The sequence below is a fragment of the Poecilia reticulata genome, linkage group LG18, assembly GCF_000633615.1.
Source record: "Poecilia reticulata strain Guanapo linkage group LG18, Guppy_female_1.0+MT, whole genome shotgun sequence".
Classification (NCBI taxonomy): domain Eukaryota; kingdom Metazoa; phylum Chordata; class Actinopteri; order Cyprinodontiformes; family Poeciliidae; genus Poecilia; species Poecilia reticulata.
In genome coordinates, this window is record NC_024348.1 from 14,041,377 (window position 1) to 14,067,054 (window position 25,678).

The 25,678-nt window shown below is 37.0% G+C and overlaps 1 protein-coding gene across 2 annotated transcripts in view; it reads right to left on the reverse strand.

The window, feature by feature from the left end:
- The window catches only part of LOC103480654 (zeta-sarcoglycan-like), a 41,100-nt gene that overhangs the window by 8,278 nt on the left and 7,144 nt on the right, over positions 1-25,678 (reverse strand). For both annotated transcript variants that reach the window (XM_008435682.2, XM_017310606.1), the window contains exons 2-6: positions 22,379-22,573; positions 14,396-14,497; positions 7,753-7,840; positions 5,889-6,011; positions 4,936-5,008 (exon numbers count right to left, since the gene is read on the reverse strand). In XM_008435682.2, the coding sequence (XP_008433904.1) occupies positions 4,936-5,008; positions 5,889-6,011; positions 7,753-7,840; positions 14,396-14,497; positions 22,379-22,573 (581 nt within the window). The remainder of the gene's footprint in view (positions 1-4,935; positions 5,009-5,888; positions 6,012-7,752; positions 7,841-14,395; positions 14,498-22,378; positions 22,574-25,678) is intronic.

Consider the following 25,678-nt stretch of genomic DNA (forward strand, 5'->3'; position numbering starts at 1 on the left):
GTAAGGTAAGGTAATTTTATTTATATAGCACATTTTCAGCAACAAGGCAATTCAAAGTGCTTTATATTAATTAAAAGGAAATACAAACGAAATAAACCAGAGGAAAGACAAAAAGAAGAAAGAGCTAAATCCTTTTCTGGGTTAAAAGTAATATAAACTAAGCAGTGACTGTTCCTGTCGAGTATTTCTGGATTCCAAGTTCGTAGTTGTTCTAATTCTGATTCCATTTCTGGGCTGTATAATATTGATCTAAATAGTGCATACTCCACAATTTCTAATATTACTAATGAACTGAAATAACCCTTTTCTGGGTTAAATAGGGAGTACTCCACCGCTTCCAACAAACTAAAACAAAAAAGAGGAAAGGACACATTAGGGCAAATGACAACATTCAGACAAAACGATGGGCAAAACAGAGACATGAGTGAAGGCAGCGACGTCACAGGGCCATGAATCCAGGTGGTAGTAGACAGTGTCAAACCTGTAATAGGCAACCGTTTTGTATTTTCATCATTGTGGATTTAAGATTATTCTACCTTTTTTCTACTTTGCCAATACATCAAAACTGCAATATACTAGCAATCAATATGCAGGGCGTAGATAAGCTTCATCACCAAAGAAACTGTAAACAAAAATAATTACACACCAAATGCTGATCTAAACAAAAAAAACTAACTATCAATATAAACTTCAATTGAATGTGATGACATACAGAAATGTTTTTTGAAAACTTGTTTTAATTTCATAATCTAAAGAAATGCATCTATTTGAAGGGCATATTATTGGTTAAAATTGCATTTCATGACATAGTGTGCAACTAAAACACGTGATTTATGTACAAAGATTATTAGTCCTTCTCTTAGCCAATAGAAATACATAAACTTGGCAAAATTTAGTTGTAAATAAACAAACTTTACTTTTTAAAGTTTAATAAATGTGAACAAGCTCCCAGAGTGTGAACCTGGTTCAGAAGGGTTATTATAGCATCCCATTTCCTTAGTGCCAGCATCTGTAACCAAGGATCAGCCCACTAATGGATGGATGAAGGTAATGATTGAATTTTTAAACAGCTTTCTTGTATGTATTTTGTTCCAGCTCCAAATGACAGGAAAAACACATCGTATTGCAGCAGTGATCTTACAATGTATGTTTAGTTCATTTAGGATAGATGCAAAACAGTTTATTTTATGATTCATATTAGTGACTCACCAATATGAAAATCCGACAGGAATAAATGACCATTTACAGTCCTTGTCATATGACCAAACACATACAGGGCCAGTCCCCTCCCTCCCCCATGCAGAAATAAAAACAAAAACCTAAGCCCATTTTTACTTATGGGAGTAAGTAAAAATGCAATAACATTGGCTTGTTTGTCTTTTAAAATGAGACAAACTTTGGCCAATACCGATACATGTGGATCCCTACTTTGCCTCATCGTAACGCAAGATAGTGGCAGCAACAGAGCTGTGTGGGTTACCATTTAAACAGACACACAAAAACATCACAGCTATACAATGCCGTCTGCAGTGTCCTTGCCATTGTTGTATTCAGGAAATAGTTGAATTTGTGCAACACAAACTTGGAAATGGAGACACACGACTGGTAGCAAAGAGCATTTTCAGACTAAAATAAAACCTCTTGACATACAGTGCAGCTATATCACCTTGATTTCATGTGTGAAGACTGTTTAAAATAAATCCCGTTTTGTGCGACTGCTGAATGTTTAATAGTCAACCTCTCTTTCTGACCTGAAAGTTTTAATACTTTCAGATTCCATTTTTTCCTAAACCTCTTGCAGCTCACGTGTTCCTCGTTTTCTCCCCCCTGTTATCTATACTCTTATAGGGTGCAGCTGCAAGAGATGAAAACAACATTTGTACAGCAACTTTAAAACATTTTTGAGATGCATGATTAAATGTCAGCCGGATTACCAAAGTTATTGAGATGGCAACAAACAGAGATGGGGCTGAGTGCCAGTGTGCACACATTCACTGCTGAGGCGGGTGAGCAGGTGCTTCAAAGAGATGGAAGATCTCAGGTGAGTTTCTTTGATTTTGCCTTTGCTCTATCCTCTCCTCGGTTATCATTGGCTGGCAGGAAAATAAAACGCATCCCAAACAGATTGATCTTTCTTTTAAAGATGAGGAATATGATGACAAGGATGTGAGCCAACACAGATGGCATTAGATTCAAATGAACATCTAGTCATGTCGTCCTTTTAAGCAGAGAAAGGTTTAGAATCCGCAAACCTAACTTGTGTACTAGCATTTTCAAACTCTTCAGAGCTCGCAGTTTAAAGTCTTACATGAGCAGGAGAAAACTGAAAAATAGTGGCAAAGAACATTTGGCGTTGGTGTGTGGACTTTAATTTTTCCTTACTTTTAAAGAGTTGTTCTGTGTGTTGTCATGCTGACGAATTAGAGGTACAGGTGTAATCAATCTAAAGCCTTTTCCAGTTTATGATTTATGCCTTGCTTTGCCGTCATTAGTATGAGGGACTGCAGACTTTCTGCAACTTGAGGACAACTCAGTCTGAGGGCCAAGTTATTCTAGGAAACAGCAGCTGGTCTAAATGAGCACAGCTTAAATCACCGTTTGCTTTGTTAGTGACTAGAGAGTCGGAGGGCGGTAAGAGACTAACCGTGCAATACAGTATTTAAAAACAGAAAAGCTTATTCCTATTGCTGCTAAAACATGTATTATGCTAACAATGTTTACTGTTATTTTGATTTCTTTGCATCTCTAGCTTGTTTATTGCAAAAAAAAGTAATCCATCCTGCTGACTTAGAAAAAGCTACGGTAGGTTTCTTTGAGTCAGCTGACTGGCAGTGCACATTGACAGGTTGGGGAGGTGCTGCTCTGCTTGACTTCATGCTTTAAACAGCTGCAGAAAAATATTGTTACTCTGCCACTCAATAAAATGACATTAAGCAGCAGGAGGACTGTAGTAAAAATATGGACGATTTTGAAATAGTTGTTTAAAAACTTATCCAGCAGATAATATGGCTCCACAGTTTATTGCAAATGTATTGCTGCAGAATTTGTATGCACAATATTTATATCACAGAGAAATTGTAAATAATATGAGAGGTTATCATATTCACAAACCCTAGCTGTTCACAGAATGCTGTCTCCAAATACTTTAAATGGGAAATTGAGTGGAAGGAAAACATGCAGAAAAAGGAACTGGAATAAATCCAACTTTGAGAGGATTGTGAAGCAAAAATGCATTCAAAGGTTTAAGGCAGATTCATAACGCCATCACCTGACGTTGTTCAGTGAATTAACAGCTTCTCTTCATGTCAAAGTAAATTTCATATTTCCCAGAGTCTGGAGGAAAAGTAGTGAGGCAGAGAATCCAAGTTGTTTGAAGTTCTTTTTATAGCTTTGAGACTCAGTGATGACTTGGGAACCCATGACATCTGCTGGTGCTTGCTGCCAGTCACCATAAAGATGTGTTTGGTCATTTAAAATCATCTGGGCGTTCCCATCCCGGGTGAAGGGAACCAGTGACAAATTACTAAGGTGTGAGTGGATTCATCACACAGAAACATTGCAATGTGTCCAGATAACAAAAACTCCTAACCTCAGTTTTGTTAATTAAGTTTATGCTCATTAATTTTTATTATTCATTTATTTACATAGCATTAAAATTCCAGTTGCTTCCACAGCATGTTGGCTTTGCATTGTGCATTTATGTAAATGAATTTATAACCTCCTGGGTTTTTTTGTAGACATTTAATATTTTGGTTTAATACTCAGTTTTTACTGATTCTAAAAAAAAAAAAATCTATTATATCCCAAGTAATGAGAGCAGTTTGGCCTTGTTGTAATTATTCTCTTCAGCTTTTGTGCACAGTCCAATTACTGAATGAATTGGCCAGTGCACAAAAGCCTTGTTAGACTTAAATTCATGTCATTAATAGCCTTTAATATCCAGTTTGACTTGCGCTGCTTTTCAAATGCTTCTGTAAAGGAAAATGTGTGTCTGTACGGTTCCAGAAAATGCATTTAATTCAAAGAAAAGCAGAATAATAGACAGTACGGCTAGTCGAATTTGAAAGTGTTTTCAGTGATTCATTATTGGAAAAAGATGGTAATTTTTACCTTCCAGTGTATTTTTACATTCTTGGAAAAATATTTAAGTTCTTTTTCAAGTAACTAAATAGTGTTACGAATGTTTGTGATAGAAAAAAAAGTAAAGAGTTGTGTTTCCCCTCTTGTGTTGGCCGTGTCCTGCTTTACTGCCCCTCGTTGAGACTGCGACCACTTTGCAGATGGTCACCCCCGAGCTGAGCCCGTCTCTCTCTCTCTCTCTCTCTCTCTCTGTGTGTGTGTGTGGATGTGTGTGTGGCTTGAAAATGAAAACCATCAGTATTCCTCTCACTCCGGAGGAATTAGCTGCCAGAACAGTGCTTTTTCTGTCAACTTTGATCCCAGCTCTCCTCTCTGGACCAGTAAGGTAGACAACAAACTGCACTCCTGATAGCTCGTTAATGGAGCGACGAGGGGCTCGCAGCCTCAGGCAGAGTTCGGTGGGGATCACATGCACAAGGGGAGAGAAGGAGTGCAGCACATAGCTCAACCTTTCACACTTTCCCAATGTTTTCTCACTGCTTTAATCAATTCCTGTCTGCCATATAGAAAAACTAATAAATTAGCTCGCCCTTCGGCTGTGAAATTAATATAGTGGTCAAATCCAGTTGTTGTAGTAACCAGTAGATGCCCGAGTCTACAATATGGTGTTTGAGATAATGATAGTGGTGACTAATGGTTCCTGTCAGACTTTTTTTTTTTTTTTCTTCAAAAGCCTGGCCATCGACTTTGAAATGCCACAGAGCATTAATCTTTGATATTTAAGAATCTTAATTTTAATTTAACAGGATATTAACAGATGACATTAAACTTTAATGACACCAAACATCAACTCACCTCAGATCCTCAGACGTCGGCGCCTGGATCAGCGGAGTCTCCACCGAGTGTCCAAACACGGCACCTTCAGAACCTGCCGATGAAATTTTATCTTAGAATTTAATTCAGAAAATGTGGCTGTTTTTGCAGAGCTTAGTTTTGCTTTACCAGGTTTAGGCCTTTCAAAAGATACCAAAAGCTGGCTATATTGTTTAGACCATCACCTTTCAATTTTATTATGTTGAACTGAATATAGAGCATAAACTTGGAGGCAACTAAAATTGGATCTCTGTCCCATGTTCCCGTTGTGTAAATGAAGTCACAGAGGGTGGAGAGTGTTCTGGTTGCAAGTCTGAAATCTGTGGGATTTGCACTTTGCTCTATATTTCTATTTTATGCTTTAAAAAATAGATATTTTGCAGTATTTTACAGCAACTGGTTCAATTAAATCACAACCATCAGAATTCGATCTTATTGCATAAATAAGAAAATCTGACTTTCAACTAAAACAGAAATTACCATTGTTTCTGATATCAAACTAGTAATGAATGCATCTCTCTGCAGGGATGACAGGACAAAAACTTTAATTTGTAGTGGTAAATTGTCTCCCTAAAGTGCAGGATGTAGTAGAAGAAGATTCAACAGAGGCATCTTGTCAGTGACATAATGACTTTGCTCCATTGTGCACTTCTGATTGCACAAAAAATGAATCTGTGTAAAGAACAAGTCCTTGCACTGTGATGCAAGATGCCCAAAATATCTTTGTGAGCATACACCAAAATAGTTTTCACATTTACATTTAAAGTAGCTGTAAAATGTTGTCAACTGATTTATCAGGTTTGAGAAGTTTGAAGAACAAATAGTGTCCAAAATATCTAATTTCTACTCAAAGCATCCAATAATTTTTTTTAATTCAAAGAAAGGGCATAATTGCTTCTCGTTTGAAATTCAGGTGAGACAGCTTCAAAGTTTACCTGTGACAGTAAACTTTTCTGTTGTCATTGTGACTTCTTCCCCATCTGCAGAGAACAGGAGTCTGCCACCATCGCTGCTTCGCACCTCCAGCCTCTGACACTGAGCCTCCACACCTTCAGGACCTACACACCGAAAAATGAACATTTTAACTCTTGGTGATAGCAAACTACACTTTTATCTTTATGTGCTGATTGTACTTCAACGGTAAAGTTTGTAGTTTGAACAATTTCTTTTACATTAATTACAATTTTTTAAAACTTTTTCAAACCTGTTCCAGCAAGACAATGGCCCAAAAAAGTACATCAAAACTTGTTTTGAAATGATTAAATAGAGAATATGAAACTCCAAAGCACTGATCCCAACCTCATTGAAATGTAATGTATACCTAAAAGCAGAATAAGCAGAGAAATGCAATCACTGAAATGGATTTTGTACAACAAAATTTCTGAAATATGTAGCCACAATAAATCCAAAAGCTTGATAAACTGTGTAGCTGAGATGCAACTCACCAAGGAACATTTTAATCAAATAAATGGGTAGAAAAAAATGCATATATTTGAAGCTGTATCTATGGTTACTGTGACATTTATGTTCATAATAAGAACAGGAGGTAATAGACTATATAATTTTACAATATTTTACACAAATCAGTAAATAACTCTGCTCATATCACCTTGTCTCCTGTTCCTCAGAGTTTTACATTCTTCCAGATGTGGATGAATATATTTCTAATGGCTACATTGTTGTACCATCAACTGGCCTTCAGAAGGGGAAAAATGGCTCTGATTTTTAAAGAAAGGTCAAGCTTGACCACAATGTGTCATATCAACAGTCTTATCAAATTAGCATCAACGTTCTACTTATGTTGACAAAGATCAATAGCTATTAATGTTAAGAAGCAGGTCATTTGTTCTCCAGTGGTCATTAATCACTGTAATTGGTAATTTGGTCATTGAGGCTGACTGATGGTTGAACTTAATGGTAAGATGAATGTACTGCCCTTTCAATAAGTGGCCTGGGGTTATTATTTGTAAAGAAAAAAGAGAATTATGCAACAAACTAAAAGGGAGACTTCTGATTAAAAATGCTAATAAGAAATGGACACCAAGAAATCTGTGTTTAACCTCAATCTGAAACTTAAACAGCGAATCGGTTTTTTTAATCAGTGAAAACAATTATTAATCGCTTTCAGATCATGCAGAACACAATATTTGGTGAGGAAGCATTTACTGTGTCTGGGAGTCAATAAGTCAGCTCTGCAACTTTTTCTAAAATCTCAAAGTTTAAATGATGATCTACATTTTATGGGAGATACAGACAAAAGTGCTGTTTCTGTAGAACTAGAAACATAAACCGCTAAGCTAGTCATCAATATAAAGTACAAAATAAAAATAAAAATGTCACCATAATTCTGTTCTTTTTAGCTGCATTAAAGCTTTACAAAAATTGGATATAAGGATATAAGAAATTGCCACAAAATTCTGATCAATACATTTCTTATTAAAATAAATCCATATTCAATAAATTAGGATATATCTTCTAACAAGACTCGTTTTTCAGATTAAAGGTACATTTAAACAGGAATAATGCATACTCTTCATCAAAACCACTTTTCTGGATTAAAAATCAGTTTTGCCAGTTTGCTGTAACATCTTAATCAAAGAAGTTTAATATTGGGTTTTCATTAGCTATATATAAAAAAAATCACAAACAAAAAATGAATAAATAATGGGTTTCAGTTGGTGAATCGAGTTACTGAAATAAATGTACATTTTAACATTAATTCCAACTCATTGAACACGACTATGTTAATATTCAGTCAGGTCCTGCTGGAATAATAATTAGCTGAAACTGGAAACTCACCCACTGTAAGCTGACCGGTCAACTGGCCTTGGTGGTTTCTGGCATTCAGTGTTACATTCTTTTCTGACCGCAAGACCAACAAACTGTCCTGGATGGGCATAAAATGGAGACAACACAAAATGTATTTATTTTAAAGCACTTGAAACGAAGTAAAAGTAGCAATTAGAGTGAACATGATACAAAACAAATGTTTAAAGTCACTTGAAGTGTACGATAAAAATGTCTCACACTCAGACTCTCTTAGATTTTGAGGTCTCAAGACATAAGAAGCTGGTGGGGGAGCCAAAGATGTGACAAGTGTAGGCGTCTACGTCTTTTAACTAAAGACTCTTAAGATGCAGACCTGTTCTGCTGCCTGGCAGCTTTGTATTTAGTAATTTTCTGGCTTTTTGACATTTGAATGATGGCACATTTCTGTGTCACTGTGTGAATACTGATCAGCCTCCGAGTCCAGGCAGCTATTTTATCCCAGGCATTTCTGCAAAAAGCAGCTCACAGTGCAGGGAATAATTTCAGGTTGTGAGATTTTGTTTTGCAAAATTGTCCTTTTTAGCCACTTTTATAGATCGCCAGTGTGCATAAAATAGAGAATAAGACAGCAAAAATGATTTACATTTTGACTTAGTATTCATGTTAGTGAAACTGAAGGTGTGTAACCATATTTGTGTTGACACAAATATGGTTAAAAGATGCACAATAATTAGAAATATCATTGCAGCCTGCTCTTTTGTAAATCATTCGAGAGTTGGTGGATGGATATGCTTAACTCAGCAACATTGTTTAAATGTCTTTGTTGTCTGAAAAGACTGTTTAATTGAAAGTCAAAATCTTTGATACCATTGAGATTTGATGATATCGTCAAGACAAAAATTGATTTATGTAAAAAAACAGACAGATCCGAAAGCTCATTGACAGAGCGACTAATTTTACTCTGGTTTCCAAACAACATGTGAAGGTTATTCTAATCGATTTTCAAGCATCTGCAGGCAGCAAAGCAAACAGCAACACAAAAGCCTGTCACAGTATCATAAAAAAATGTTACAATTTCACCACAGAGACTAGACAGAGAGTCTACTGCAACAGGACATATAAACCACGGTGGCAAAGAGAAAATGGAACAAATCGGTTGGAAACTCCTCAGAGAGTGTACAAAAATGTTTTTCACAGCATATAACTTAAATTAGATAATCAGCATTCGATTCAGATTTCATTCAAGGCGTCTCACATTGATGGACTCCAACCAGGGGCTAAAACAAGTTGTGATAAGGAAATGATCATTTTCAGAAATTAAACCGGTACGAGTCTAATCTATTTATATTCCTGTTTATTTGTCTTTAATGTTCCTTTACATATTGAATAAACTCATACAGTTACAAAGCTTAGACTTTCAATTTGATGGAGGTCTTTTTTCTTAAACGGTGCAGTAGGTTCCGTTTAAAAAAAGACTGAAAAAAACTAAGTTATAAATTAAGTCCACTTATTATGACAATGAAAAGCCTTTTGTGAAAGGGAGCAAACATGAAAATGAGTATTTTATCATGCAATTAATTGATGTGCTGCTTATTGTGACAGGCCCAATTAATACCAATACATTCATTAAGATATTTAAAATAAAATCTATATATTTAATCTGATTTTGAAGCACAAACTTATAAAGATGTGTTCAGTTTACTTGGAGTTCTTATTGGAGAGTATTTCTTTTTGTTCTATTCTTCAAGGAGTTCTTTCTTTATTTCCATAAATATGATTTGGACTAACGCGAGAAATTTTACATATTTTAACTGAAAGCTCACAACAAAAGGAAATGCACTGACCTTTGGCATAAATTAGCATAAAGAAAATATGTTGGTGTATTTGAAACTCTGCTCAGCTTTTTGACGATAAGACTTATTCTGACTTTAGAGGAAACGTGGAGGGATTTTAAAACACCGGCATCCTTGCAATTTGCCAAAATTCACCTCTTTATCCAAATATTGCTACCTGATGCTATGCAAGGTGTGAGAAAAAGTTTAGCAAATGCTAAAGTTATATGGCAGCCCTAAAGGTTCATCTAATGGTGTCCTAGGGGTGCTAATTATTGCCCCAAGTGTGCTATTATCTCAGCTTTGTGCTGCATAAAACTTTGCAAAGGTCATTTGGTTCATGTTTATTATCTGCTTGCTTCTTTAATAAAAAAAAATACAAGATTCGATACAAACAACTTTACCAAAGGAGTGCAGCATCATAAAGAAATTAGCATTCTTGATTTATGGTGCTCCTTTAAAGAGTTTATAGGCCTTAAACGGTTTCCCCAGGGGCTTTGTTGGAGAGGTTCTTGCTCTTCCAAGCTCTAAGATCACATAAAAGCATCTTCAGTCACCGTTTCTGTTCCAGAAGGTCAACTTGGGATCAAAGAGAAAGCACATAAATGGGGAGAGTAGGTGCACAGCGACTGAATCAGACTGAGAATTTACTTGAGCAAAGGATGCTTCCCCGCATATAAACAACAACATCTCAGCCAAAAGCAAAAGTGTGGCACGCCACTTCAAGAAGTCAGTTTAAAGGAAAGCAGTTGCATGCGACGCTGCTAATTCAGACAGTGATCATTAAATTAAACGCAGAGATTCAAAGGGGAGAAAGATTGCCACTCAGGATTTAGCAGCATTAATTTGTGCAGAAATTCATTTGTATTTTAATTATTTTCTGTCAAAACAAAAACATTTCCTATTTTTACAAGGATTGTTTACGTTTTAATTTCCTCATTTAAATCACTTTTGTACCCAGGATGCAAACACGCAGTGGGTGAAATAAATATTCAACATTTCAACAGTTTACATGTTTCTTATGAGGTAACTGAAATAATTCACAACAGAAGTGGGTGTAATAGTTTGCAGATTACATCAAAATCTCTCATTCATGAAGAAACTTAAATGCTGAACTTGGGTTTAATTCTGACTCGTTCTTCCACACAAACCATCTTTGACTCTGGAAGGTTTTGAAGATAATTTCTCTGCAATCTTATCTTAAGTCCTTTCCATAGATTTTGTTCAGTTGGATACAAGTCAGACGGCTGACTTGGCTTTTCCAGCCATGTTACATGATGAAGTGATGTCTTTGGAATTTATTGACACTCAGATTCTTATAAAGAACGTCCCAGTACATTTCTCCGTATAGCGTCTGCCAGTACCATATGCTGTAAGACAGCCCACAACATGATGTTTCACCTGTTAGCACTGTGTTTGTAGGCTAATGATTCTTCCTTCCAACAGACCAGACAACATTCTCCCAGTAATTCTATAGCTTGTCCAAATCTACTACAGCAAACTTTATACAACTAAACATGCTTCATCTTCAGCAGTGGAGACCTGCGCAGTGATTTTGGCCATTACAGTAGAGTGCATTACTTTCACCTTTCATTTCTATGTTTTTTTTTAAGCTCTATGCGAGTGCACCCTTTCACTCCTGTACAGGCTTGTTTGATTATTCTTCTGAATCCCGTCAGAAATCCAACAAGCGGCACTAAGCCACAGCCATTTTATAGTGAAATTTTCTTCCTTTTACTTTTGGATTATGTTTCCAATACCACTCACTGGAACATTAAGAAGTTTAGAAATGAAGTGCTATTTGTAATGACAAGCCTTTATGTAGGCCGTTAGTTTTTATTAAATAAGCCAATAAACTGATTCTTCATTTGTGGAGTAGGTTGCTTTGATTTCTTCGTGAGTGAGGATAACTTTGGTTTTGGCTGACATTTGATTGGAATTTTATGTCAATGACCCCATTAAAATTATTCAAACCGAGATGAGCGTTGATGTGTTCAATACTTATGTCACTCACTTTCTCTGCAGCCTAATATAAAACTCTTCCTTGCAGTGAAACGTAACGGTGTTAGCCAGCTCAAACCGATTCCAGAATGAAGGCTTTTCAGCTTGGAGTCTTTAACAATCCTGTATTTTAAACCGTCTTTTCCAGCAGGAAAATTAGGAATACAGCTCACCGTCTTTCTCTGACAGCCATCAAGCAAGCAAGGCAAGAATGACTGAAGTAGAAAAGGTTGATACCTTTGCAGGGAACCTGCAGCTGTTCACAGATCAGTCAGACTCTCTAGAGCCAATAATAAGAGCTAGCAACTTGAACATCACAAACTTGATCAACTATTTGGGTAAAGTGTTGCCTCATTTTACCATTTTTAAAAACAATAATCTGGCTTTAATACAATGAAGTTATTTATAAACTCGCCTGTATTTTAAATTGCAATTAAAGTTTGTTGGAGAAAGGGATGACTAAAATATGTTTTTATTTCAGGCAATGAACATAAAAATCAAACCTAAAAATAGAAATATTTCATATGTGCATAGTGAATAAAACTGTAACGTTAAAATATTAAAAGTGCCTGGATCTTTGCAGCTGCCTTCCTAATAAAAGTTTTTAAAAAAATTTAAAAAAATAAAAAAAAATCTCCTGACTGGAGAAATTCAAGCAGAAGTGTTTAATTGTAACATGGCACCAATACGCAAGTACAGAACATTCCGTTTTTCCCCTTTAGCTTCAACTAGGAGGGTTTATAAGGTGCAGCTCAATTAAAAGTTTAAACTTTATAGACATTCAATTTAGCATAAATTGTGCCACGACTGAAATCTACACACCTGTTAATTAAAACTAAAATGGCAATGAACACAAACGCAACCAGTCTGCAAAATAGTGTTTTTCAAAGAAGTATTTCATATTTTGTCACATCCTAATCACAAACATCGATGTATTTTCTTGGGGTTTAACATGATAGACCAACACAAAGTGGTGCATCATTATACAGAGATTTTCAATATGCTACTTCACTCTAGTTTTTCATATTCCTTAAAGACAGTTTTTGAGGTTTTCTCCACCTTGTTTTGTTCTGTCACGTAAAATCCTAATAAAATTCATTAAAGTTTGTGGTTGTAATGTGAAAAACCTCAAGTGTTAATACCTTTGCAGGGCACTCCATCATAAAAGCTCTTGAAATCTCATTTTCTTTGTGAAATGCTTTTTGAATAAACATTGCTAGGCTGAAACAAAGGGAAAGCTACTTGCTCTGAAATTGGTAACTAAATCTAGTCAACTAAGACTTGTCTTCTATTCTCTTTACTCAAATGTTTAAGGAAAAATTTGTTGAGTAACTTCAAGAATTGTTTCTTACTTGGTTTATTTTTGGATATTAAAAGATCTTAAAATTTTAAATCATAAAGTTTCACTTAATTTTTGGTCATTAACTTAATGACCAAAACATCTTCAGTCATAAAAACATCTTCAAGCATGATAGACAAAACACAGGCTTTTAGAGATGACATCATTTCCTGTTTTGTTTATCTTCATGTTGATGCACCAACACAGCTGAACACAGATTTTGTATTTCAGTTATGGAAATACTTAAAAATTTAACAATTAAAATGTAAGACAACATAATGTCTTAAAAAGTGTTTGTAGAGGACAGTTTAAAATTTAATTAATTTAAAAATTTGATATTCAGAAATAATTAGAACGCCACATTTATTCTCACCTAAAACAAAAACAAAAACTAAAATTACACACAGGTGTACCAAAACAATATTTGCTGTAAATTCATAAAAACTTAAGCATGAAGGAGGAAATGTCATGATCTGGGAATATTTTACTGCAGCAGAACTTTGACAGCTCAAAAATCTGGAGGCTGCAGGTTGGTATTTTACATTTCTTTTACACTGCACAGCTATGTTCCCTGCCGCTTTTGCTATTGGTTTTCTATTTCAAGGAAGATTATCACAGTAAAACAAATCAGGGAATTGATCTCTTCGGTGTAATTGACCCGAGTTACTCATTGAGTTTCTTGCGCAAATGCCTGCCAGTGGAAGATAAGAGGGCAACTCAGAGCATCGTTTGTAAAAGAAGACAGTAAAAATGCCCGCAGGTTGTTCTGCAACAGGAGCAGACCTCTGGGACTGCCCTCTAAACGTTAGGTGGAGGTTGCGCTCTCATCCGTTACTAAAAATATAAACGAGCAAGTCATTTGACTCAAACTGGCATAATCTGACTCATTTCTAACTCTGCTCTGGCAAATTGGACCCACGACTGAGCAACTTCCCCAATCGACGTTCCTAAAATTCAAATTAGCAGGGAAGCCCCTGCTTCCAGAGCTTGAAATTGCTTGCAGCGCCATGCCTAATCACTGAAAAGGAGGATGATCCAACAGAGAGTCTGATTTGCGTGGGAGCAGGAAATGTGGATCAACTTTTATGTGGAAACTGAGCTGGATATTCTTACTAAGCATCAAAGAAGAAAAAAAAGTGGGGAGTAGGAACTGGAAGCAAAAGGATTTACTGCAGGCGCTTGATTGGAAATCCAGCAAGCAGCTTCATGTCCACCCCCCCATTCTATAGTTCCTATAGTGTCCTGGTGATGGGAGGAGGGGCGTCTGCTGGAGGACGGCAGGACGTGAGTGGACAAAGGTGAGGAGAATGTCTCAACATAAGCCAACTTCAAAGGGCTACTTGATTTGGCCTTTGCTGACCATGGATTGATTGAAATTCATCCACTCTAAAACACCAAACGATCAATGCCCGTCTTCAGCTTCGGGAAAAGTCTTTTCATGTTCGTTTCAGAGACGCGATTAAAGAGATCTTCACATTGGTGAGTAACGACAGCTACTTACCCTTCTGGACCGGATCTCGCTCACATACAGAGGCATCTGAAACTCGCCGACTCCCTCCAGGTGAAGGCCGTCCTGGTTCAGCTGCAGGTTTCCCATCCCGTCCTGAAATACAACATCGGGATGGGCTGTGCTGATTGTACAGTTTTGATTCAAACAATCACAGCTTTGTAGAAAGCAACTGCATTATGATTGAGAACAGAGTGGCACATTTTTAAAGCTTGATGCAAACATTTTTATGTTTTATTGTTGGCAGATTTAGTAGTGATAACATTAATCCATAAATGTATGGACAAGAGGCATAGATAGCTGAAATCTGACCATTATTTTCCATTTCAAAAGAAAAAATAAGAAAGATCAGGTAGTTGAGGTTGAAAATGTTAATTTTGAACAGAAACTCTTCTTGTTGCACCTTCTCAGTGCAACCAATGTAAAAATTGTTGTACTGTGAGGAGGAACAGCAATGTTTTTAGCAGGTTCAAGTATTTTTCTTGGGTTCAAGCCTCTGTGACTCATGGATTATCTTCAAACATGTTGACCAATTTTCTTTCATTTGAGGGTAACAGACCAAGTCTTCATCCAGAACTTGGATTGGTGACATGATCAAATACAAACCCAAGTACAGTTGTTTGAACTGATGTTTAATTCTGGCTTCAAAATACTTCAACTAAATCTCCACGTCTCTTCCTTAAACCCTGCACATGGCACGATTCCAAAATTCCTACAGGACCTGAACATGTCACTCCTATGATGGTGTATGATGGAAGATGTCCCACTTGTTGCAGCAGCAGAATGTCAATCAGAAATGTCTCAGATTTTTCAGTGCAATCATGACTGGACAGTCTGTTTTGGGTTTTAATACACTTATGATTAAAGTTAGATTCTGAAACACAGCAGAGGATGATACGGAAACAGAGCAGCAGAACTGCTTCTTAGGCAAAAGACGACAATAACCAGAAATCTGCCAGTCAGACTGCAAACTTTCCAGCCGCTGCTTGATATTCGTCGTCATCCTTGATTGAGAGGCCTTAATTAGCAGTGTGAATGTTAGTCAATCCAAAAACTCCTGCAAAATATTTTTTAATCCTGGGACAGAGAAAGCAGCAGCACCCTCCATGTTCAAGAGGTTTCCAGGTCTCGTCTCTGGCAAGACTTTTTAGAATATTTAGAACCACCTTAATGGGCATTTTTCATGTCCTTAAATGACATCAATTTTCTCCAGTTCTGCTCAAATTCGCCAATTTTGATTCACACACAGACAAAAGGTCACAGTCTATAGATATTCTCACAGTCTGGTTTTCTAGTTAGCGCGGCTCATTAAGACTCGGTGTTCTCAGTTAACACGAACTCAGCAATGAACAGGAATGGTTTTTTTAATTATTTTGAGGCCTAATTTAACAGCTCTCATTAAACTTATTTCAGCTTCGCTCACATATTCAGATAAAATTCAAACAGATAAGCAAGAGTCTTTACACATGCAACAACCTGATGCTAGAATTACAGAAAGATGGAGGTAAAATGTTTCCCCTAATCCTGATTTTCTAATTTTTTCCCCCACAGGTTTGTGTTTGAAAAAATAAAACCAATATAAAGATCAAAGACAACACAAGTAACCAAAAATACATTTCTTAAAGGCATTTATTAAGAGAGAGAGAAAAAAAATCTAAACTTAGTTTTGTCTCACTCATCTTAGCAGAATTGTTCCAATTCAGCCACATTGGAAAGTTTTCAACCATGAACAACCTTTTTAAGTTCACACCACTGCATCACAAAGGGATTCAGATCAGAACTTTGATTAGGCCACTCAACTTGTTTTTCTGCAGCTATTGAGAAGTAAAAATGCTATTGTGTTTTGGATCATTATCCTGCTGCAGAACCCAAGTTAATTTCAGCTTAAGGTCTCGGACGGCCGGACATTCTCCTTCAGGATTTTTAGTAGATAACAGAAATCATGGTTCCATTCATCACAGCAAGACTTCCAGGTCCTGAACCAGTAAACCAACCCCAGACACTATCACCATCACATTTTACTGCTTGGTATGATGCCATTTTTCTGAAATGCAGTTACTTTTTTYCCACCAGATGTAATGGGACACACTTTCTAGAGCAGTGTTTCTCAACCTTTTTGGGCCAGCGCCCCCCTGGCCTTTATCCAGGTCCCTCACCGCCCCCCACTAAAGAATTTGCAGGCTACTTTGCACTGACCATTATTTTATCATTAATATTACTATCACTATTGTAGATGTTTTGATTTTTATGCTTGTTTCTGTATTTATCATCAAAAATAATTTCCCAGAGAACAAAAAAGTCATGAGAATAGAAATTATTTTCAAAGGTGTCTACAAAAAATGCAATGAACATTCAAATTAAAATTGGCAGGCCTAGCAGCAGCCAATCAGAATGGAAAAAATATTATTTTGTGCCATTTTCTAGTTGTTAAATCTTGCACAAAATGACCAGATAAAAGATGTACAGGAATGCCAGTTTAAACTTTGAACTATTTGCAAAACGACTGAGCTCTGCAACATTAAAACATGGATAGAACTGTAACTACATTAATCATAGATCTTCTTCTCTTCAGTGTTTGTCAGTTTCTGGTGGTGCAGCTCTGTGCTGCCTTCAGGAGAATGGGACATCAGAGTATCATCCATAAAATTTCACCCACATGGCATTTAATGTGCAAACCAGATCTTTCAGTGGAAAAACAAAAGTTCCAGATCCTTTTAATGCCATACAAATATGAGACAGAAACATGGATTATATCTTTATATAGACCTGTCTATTGATTTATGGATTAATAGTTTTACTGGACAGAAATTACAAAAACAAATCTGGTTCTTAATCAAATCCTAATGAGTCAAATTGAAAGTGTCATGGAGTCATCAGCCTCATGACATTAACACTGACATGAAAAATAATATTGAAGAAATAAATATATCAAATCTAATTAAAAACATAAATAAGTGATCAGTTCTTTACCGTTATGGTCTGTAAGATATATTTATTCTGAGTACTAGATGTGGTCTCAACAAACCCATGGCACTTCAACAATATTATTTTACTTTTTATGCGGAAATAGTGTCTGTTAATTCTTGCCATACTGTCCTCTGTATTAATTATTGCTCGAAAGGTCTTGCCATACCAGTTTATTCCTCTGTATTTACTTTAGTTTTTAGTTTATTCTTGCATTTTGTTCTTCATACATTTCCATTTGATTAGTATTATCCTCTCTTGGTTTATTGCTATGTCCACTTTAGTTTCTTTCCTGTTGCTAGATTTATTTTATCGTTTATTGACGCTCACCACCAGTAATCTCATCCCCTGCTGCGCCGCCTAATCAACACATGATGTGTTTCACATCATGTGTTGATTTTTCAGCGTCGGATTCTCTGTTTTTATGCCATAATTCACATCTAGTTCGTCACTCCGTTTTATGTCCCGCTTCTCCTGTTTCAGAGTTTTGCGCAATGTGAACGTCTTTTTTTTTTAAGCCCCTAAGGTGCAGGGCGGTCGGGAAGCGTATCGATGGGGAAAAGGCAGACTGACATAAATTTTTAAAACAACGGAAACAATTTCTGGATTCTGATTATTGAAATTTAAAAGTGCTGTGTTGTTCTATCACCCCCGTTTCATACCGGACCACTTACAGCACCGGTGTTAACGCTATAAAATGAACGCTCTCTATCATGGCATCACCCATGGAGGGATTTCTTGATTTAAATGGGTTCATTTTTCAGAGGGATACACAGTGAGGGTGTCGTGATTTTAGCTACCAGTGGCAGGAGAACGGAGCTGCGCCAAGAAGCTAACAGAAGCTAACAAACACTGAATAGAAGAAGAGCTGCCATCGATACAGTTGTAGCCAAGCATGGTTTAATGTTACACAAGACAGTTTTACCAAGTTGCTCAAAGTCTAAACTGGTATTGTTGTGCATTTAAGGTGTAAAGTTTACCTTCGACCCAGCGCCCCCCTTTTGTAAAAATGTCCGCCAGCGCCCTCTGCTGTCCTCTGAACGCCCCCTGAGGGGCGGTACCGCCCACGTTGAGAACCGCTATTCTAGAGAGTTTAACTTTTGTCTCGTCAGTCCAAAGATGGTTTTCTTAAACATATTGGGGATCGTCAAGAAGAGTTCTGGGAACATTGAGACGGATCTTAATGTTTTTTTTGTTCCTCTGCAATGGTTTTCATCCTGGAACCCTGCCATACAGGCCATTTTTGCCCAGTCTCTAAGGTTTACAGACTGATAGATTTCAATTACTTTCTTTCGCATTTGTTAGGATGTCAGATTGATGCCTTTGGTGTATTTCACTTTATCAGGCAGGTCCTACGATTGAGAACAGGTGTGGCAGTAATCAGGTCTGAAAGTGACTAGAGAAAGTGAACTCAGATGTGATAAATCATGTTTCAACATTCAACTCATCACTCTTTTACACAGGTCAGTGTTTTTCCTCCCTTAATGACAAACATTTAAAAACTGCATTTTGTGTTTATTCATGTTGTCTTTGATCAACATTTGAATTGGCTTGATGTTCTGAAACACCAAAGTGTGACAAACATGCACAACAAAAAAAAAAAAAAAAAAAAGGAAATAAGGATGGGGCAAACATTTTTCACACCACTGTATACACAACCCATCCATAAAAGTTGCACATTTTCAGCAACCCAGCTGTTCAGCTTATTCTGACAGATGAGGCAGACTTTTCCCTGTTCAGCTGAAAGGTTTACAAATAAATTGACTCCATGCTGTTTTTTTTTTTAAAAACATCCAATCAAAAAGGGATATAAAGCTGCAAAAATAGCAGAAGATAAATGTTAGTTTTACATCACGTCGATTCAGGAAATTATTTTGGTCACAGATAATTCAGCTGAAATTGGACAAGATTACGTCCAGCCCCAGCACAATAAGCAAAGTGTTGTGAGAGGACAGCTTTTGTGAGGTTGTGTATGATGAGATTGGCCCTGAGGGATGTGCTGAAAGGGTATATAGAGCTGTCAGCAGAAATGGATAGAGACAGAAGAATATAGAAGCAGAGCAACAGCAGGGAGAGCTTTATCATATATGAGAGCAGGGAGTGAGGACAGACAGCAGAGCAGAAATCAAAGGAGTGCAGGAGGAGGGCTTGGGTCTTTGTATGTCAGCAGACAGATGCTAAAGTCACTGGAGAAGGGGAGGTGAAGCACTGGATGTGAATGTTCCATAGGCAGCATGGGAGTGAAAAGAGGACATTGCTCAGAGAGGCATTACAAAAGAAAAGAAATCTTTAAATTGTCAGGTTGAGAACAAAAATCTACCACACTCAAATGGACATTGTGAAATTTAACAAATATGAATAAAACTGAATGCTTCTTAAGAGACCGTTCCCAATTCATTTAGATTTAAGAAATGAACAGATGGTAAAGATTCGTTTGAGTGCAGCCTTGGTTAGAAGTTTGCAGGCTTTTATTATCACACAGGACTGAGATTTTAATTTTAAACATCAAATATTTTGAGGATTTTTAGAGCAGGATTGTACAACAAACATCAACCAATAAAACATTTATTGTGGATTTTCTCTACTTCAAACATGACAAGTGTAAGTCAGAAAATAATTTACCCTTTCACAAACCATTTCTTAAATCAGTTCTAAATCTAATGGCAAAAATAACCCGAGGAAAAATAGAAACCTGGAGTTTAAGTTTTTTGTTGTTGAGTGAAAAACATATTCAGATCAACATGTCAGCATGTTGAAAAGTAATTGCCCCCTAAATCTAATCGCTGGCTGTGCCGCCCCGAGAATCAACAACTGCAGTCAAGCTTTTGTGATAATTGGCAATGAATTCGTTATAACGCTGGAAAACAATGATTCATTCCTACATTGTGAAATGCCCCAAATTTAAAAAGAAATTCCTGTTCATAATCGAGAGTACATTTATCTCACCTTCATGTCCTTTGAGATCATTTTGATTCTCAGTTCATTAAGACAAAATAAATAAATGACAAGATGCAAGAATGAAACACGGGCTGCTCAAACTCTACAACATCTAAAAGAAGGAATTTGTTTTTTAATTTCTACCTTTATGGCATTAGGCCCGCAGGGATCTGAAATGTTCATTGAAAAGGTATTTTCCTCATGGCACAGATTGATGGAAACAGCAGAGGCAGTAGCATTGGTCAGGAAAAGTCCCGTCACAGGAAAGGAAACTGCTGCCGTTGGGACATTGTTGACAAAATGGTTAATAGTGTGCATTGTCCCTGAAAATGTCACTGGAGCCCAGAGGAGCTGCTGGTTTTGGTTTCGTCTCAGATTAACAGTCTCCGTGTCAGCAGGTCCAGCTGCCAAGTGTTTTCAGCTCTTTATAAAACGAAGTTTGGCCAAAACCCAAAACATAATATGCAATGTTAAGAAACTTCCTTCAATGGGCTTTTAAAAATGCAGTTTCCCCACCAGGACTTTGTGATGAGGTTAAAGTGAGGAAAGAAACTGATATTTATCAATATACTTTAACTGTGTTTGGATATAATGGAAAAAAAATGTCCTTCTTAGAATTAACATTTCAGAATAAAATGACCAATGTGACTGCTTGGGAGAGCTAGTATTAAAAACTCAAACTCTTGAGCACAGCATATCAAAAGTTAATTCAACGAGTGTCAGTTTACATCATCTTCACTGAAAAAACAAAACAGGTGATTCAACTTATAAAAATAGGGTTAATTTGATACAATTAATCAAATCAAGTTTATCCAAGGCAATACATTAAGTCTATCAAGTTGACATGTTAAGTCAAGTTTGACAAATTTAATTTAATTACATGTAACATTTCAACTTTTTTTTTTTTTTACATTGGAGCTCCATTCTCTTTTTCCAGTGTTCTCTCAATTATTATTTTTTTAACTGTCCAAATGAGTGCTACTATGACTCTGATTCACCCCTAAATATCATCACTCTGTAATAATTTTTAAAATGTATAAAAAAAAAACAACAAACAACAACTTAATATTGATAATTATGTTGAATTTTACAGTAGTAGATTATTACGCCCAGGTGCATCAAAATTTACTTCTTAACAAATCTCCCACTTCAAGAAATCTTGTTTATTTCCAGTATTATGGAGCCACATGTGGAAGAAAAAGGCATTTATTGGTCGAGCAGCAGAGTTGAATGTGTGGTTTCCTTTATGAACGATTTCTCCTCCATTAGTGTCACATGACTTTAGGTGGAGTCAGTGTGATGAATCTCCCTCACTGTAAAAACAAAAGACCCTCGTCATTGTAGTCAATCTCGATGCAGAAGACGCCTGTATGAGCTTCTGCAACCAGTGGTAACGCCACTCCTGAAGAGTGGCGTTACCACACACTACAGTAGCCCCCATTTAATTAGGATAATTAACTGAAGAATGCAAGACACATCTGCAACTTAAACTTCAATCATCTAATTAAATGAAGTTATAGAGTCTATAATAAAATAAGCTGTTGAGAATATTTAGGCAGTTTTTTCAGGAACACAACCCAGATACTGACCTCTGGTGCTCAACCAAAAAATGTTTTTCTCTCCAAATGCCACACAGTTTAAGGGGCAAGAAACTGGCTTTCCTGTTTTGTAATATTTATTGTTAAGAAACATCGTTAGAAACACAAATGTCCTTTGTGAAAAGCGTACCAGCAACACTACTAAAAAAAAAACTAAACGACTGGTATTCATTGTGGAAAATTTGCTCATGAGGACAAATGGAAGACATTTGCATGATATGTAAATATGTACATTGATGTAGGCATGATAGTAGTTAAAATGGCATTCACATTGACATTTTCCAGAATGTAGTTGCATTTGGTTCTGCTTTGACTAGTTGTTGGCTGCAAAACAGAAAAGTAAAATTCTGACAACTGAAAACTTTAACAGAACTCCTATGTAAAAAGAAACTCAATGCCGTCTGCGAGAAACGTTTGAAAATTACCCAACCAAAGCACCAATGCAAAAACTTTTCTCCAAAGGACATGCTGAACTCACCGTTGAAAAATTCATGACCTTAATAATCCAGACAGTGAGGGCCAGGTTTACTATCATGGTGACCAGGAGCAGCAGCAGGAAGAAATACAGGCATCTCTTTCTCCAGCCGTACAGCCCCACTGGATATACGGCTTCACAGCCCGGACGCTGGAGGTGCAGGGACTGCGAGGCCAGGATAAACTGCTCCTGGGTAATCTAGAAAAGAAACACGCAGAGTAGCCTTTTGTTAGGTGGCTGTCAAGTACATGGTCACTCCTTGCAAAGGCAATCATATGTTGCAAGTGGTCATTACCTTCAAGCACCACCAAATTGGCTCCACACTGAGGAATGGCTGTTATTTTTTAAGTGGTGACACATCATAAAAAATAAAAAACACAAAAAAGTGAGGCCTGATTGTTAGCTGGTGGCTGCTGTAGCCTGAAATTTCATTAAATGGTTTCTGAGCTGTAACAAGTCACAGAATGAGAAATGTTTTTATTTTCATGGTTATCGTTTTAGATTGGCTCCTAAAAGGGAAACAAATCAATTGTTATAAAGGAGAACCATTTTAAAAGAAAAGCTGCATCATTTGTCAAAATTACTGATTACATGCACACTGAAGGGAATAAAATTGACACATTTTAATTTTGCAATCAAAACTACATATTAATTAAGCACAATTAGTACAAGTAATAAAAGTCTGACCTTTGTACCAAGTTTGGCCACCATAAAAGAGGTCATTTGTATGGATTTAATAACCTGTCACAGTTTTGTTTTCTATGCTAATTGCTTGTTGACATTTTAACGTCTGTGCTTAAATAGCAAACAACACGTTACCCTGAATGACAGCTTCCTGCAGCTCACTTGTTTACTTCTCCGCTCATGTTGAAATGTTTAGAAAGTTCCTGCCAATCAATGTCTCATGGGAAAATCTTTCAGTGATAGAGCGGTAAGCTGGCTTTGTGAAGCTGATGGTTACCACTGGGAATGAGTACAGGTGGGAGATTGCTCCAAGACAGGCATCACATCAGAAGGTTCACAACAAATAATTGGCCAGTTTCTGATAACACAAAAATCTAAAAAGTTTCAAAATAAGTTTTCAAAATGCTTTTAAATTTCATACAATTTAAAGTCTTCCTAGTGCAATGCTAAAGGAAGCACTAGAGAAGGGCAGCACCGTCCCTCCCCCACCCTTTGCTGGACACTGCTTTTCAGCTGGCTGAAAGAACTGCAGGTTTTCTACCCGAGCAGGTAGCAAGTGATGAGCTTTCTATACTAAAGAGGTTTATCTCTAAAAACTACAATGAAACTGCTGCTGTGAAATTTTACCCTATCCTATCTGCTGCAAGTATTTAGTCATTTATATTAAATCTACTGTGGCATTACAACATTTGAAGGTTTTACTAGAGACCAAATCAGGATTCCTCAAATCCAGGCCTCAAGAGACAATGTCCTGCAACTTTTAGATGTTTCTGCTTCAACACTCAAGTTAAATAATGAGGTCATTAGAGATAATAAAGAGGACTCCAGAGAACATGACTGCATTCCGAGGAGGTGATTCATTCATTCGATTATTTTGGACCAGGGACACAAACTTTTAGATTTCTCCCTGCAAGTCACTCAAAGGGAAATTTTAGGATTTGAGGACCCCTGGACTAAATGATTTATGAGTTTGCAGTTTAAACAGTCAATAGAATCTAATGTTAACACACGTAGCCTAAATTAAACATTGCAGTTTCCAGCTGAGCTTCTGCCTCACAGAGCAGCCCTTCACCCCACTCAGCTCCTCCAGACTAGTGGCAGCAGCAGTTAGCAAACACATCGTGGAACTGCGAGTCTGCTGAGCTAATCAGGAGCTATTTCTAGTCCATTGCTCTCGGTTTTAAATGGCATAATGACAAGTATTGTTGTGATGGAGATGGAGGGTCAAGTAGATCAGAAGCTTCTTAAAATACAGAGGCCCATTTCAAGGTATCAAATTGTGAAGTTTGCTTTTTTTATGTTTGATATATTGAGTTTTAATAAATAACTAAAAGGAGTTACTTTCGTGTGCTATAAAACAACATTATGTACCTGGAAAATACAGAAATACCAACCAAAAAGTTGCCAACATTTCCAAATCCAACATACACCATCACTCGTTTCAGTCTTCCTAGTATCTGCCAAAATCGTCACTCTTTTCCAAGTGATATGCAAACATGCAATTAGGTCTTTATACACATTTCAGTCAAAATACTGATACTGTTGTATCAGAATAACTTCCCAGCATGTACCTATCCCAAAGATTAGCCATTTTTTCTACATTAATCAAAACAATTCATACTGAACAATGAAAAACTGTGAAATGCCTGCAGGCCACAGAGAAAAAAAAAGAAGAAAAAAAAAGAAGCTACAATAAAGCTAAGCTTTGAGATCACAGAAAGCGATGTCAATCAGAGTGAGCCTTCTTAGGCAGAGACCAACAGTTGTTCTCTAGCAGATTGTGACCGTAGGCTGACTGTGTGAAAATCCTAATCACAGGGTGCAAGGTTGGTTGAGCTCTGAACTCTTCCACACAGCTGTTGAAAGGAAGAAAATTGGCCCCTTTTTAACTCTTTTCACATAGAAGCTAAGAGAAAGAATCAGCATTTTAAAAATCGGGGCAAAATGTCCAGCAGCAACTGAATGCTACTCATACACCCAAAGGAGCTGCGATTAATCTATCATGCTGGTGTAAAATCTTTTGATTGCTGACACACACATCTATAATTGACACACCTGTGCACAGCTTTTTCCCCTCCCGGATACCCTGGACACGCAATTCATGCATAATTTCAAAGTCATGGCCCACATGCTTTTTTTCCCCCACACTCAGCATGTCATTAGCATAAGACACTAATGGCTGGTATCATTAAATAGTAGGTCTTTTTCTCTCAGGCAGTCATTAGTTGCCGCTCCAACTCCGCAAGCTGTCAATTTTTTTTTTCCCTCAAAGAAAGTCCAAGTTTATTAACAGAGATTCTTTAAGAATCAAGAGTTGATGTTTTATTTGCTGTAGTCCTCTCAGTCCATGTGAGGCTTGGATGCAATAAAACATCTGTTTCAGAAGTGAGAACAAACAGAACAGCAGCCTCTGGAAGTATTGTTGCAACAAATCAATATTTCTTGTGGGGGTGAGCAGTTGATGAATTTTAGTCATTATAAAACCAGAAACACAGAGGCTGATTTTGGAAAGAATTGTGCAGGCAGTGCGTGGTGTAGTGGTTAAAGGTGGATGCCAGAAATAGGCAAACAGCCCTTGGGCTGCCCATCGTTTCATAGAAACAGATGCATTTTGACAAG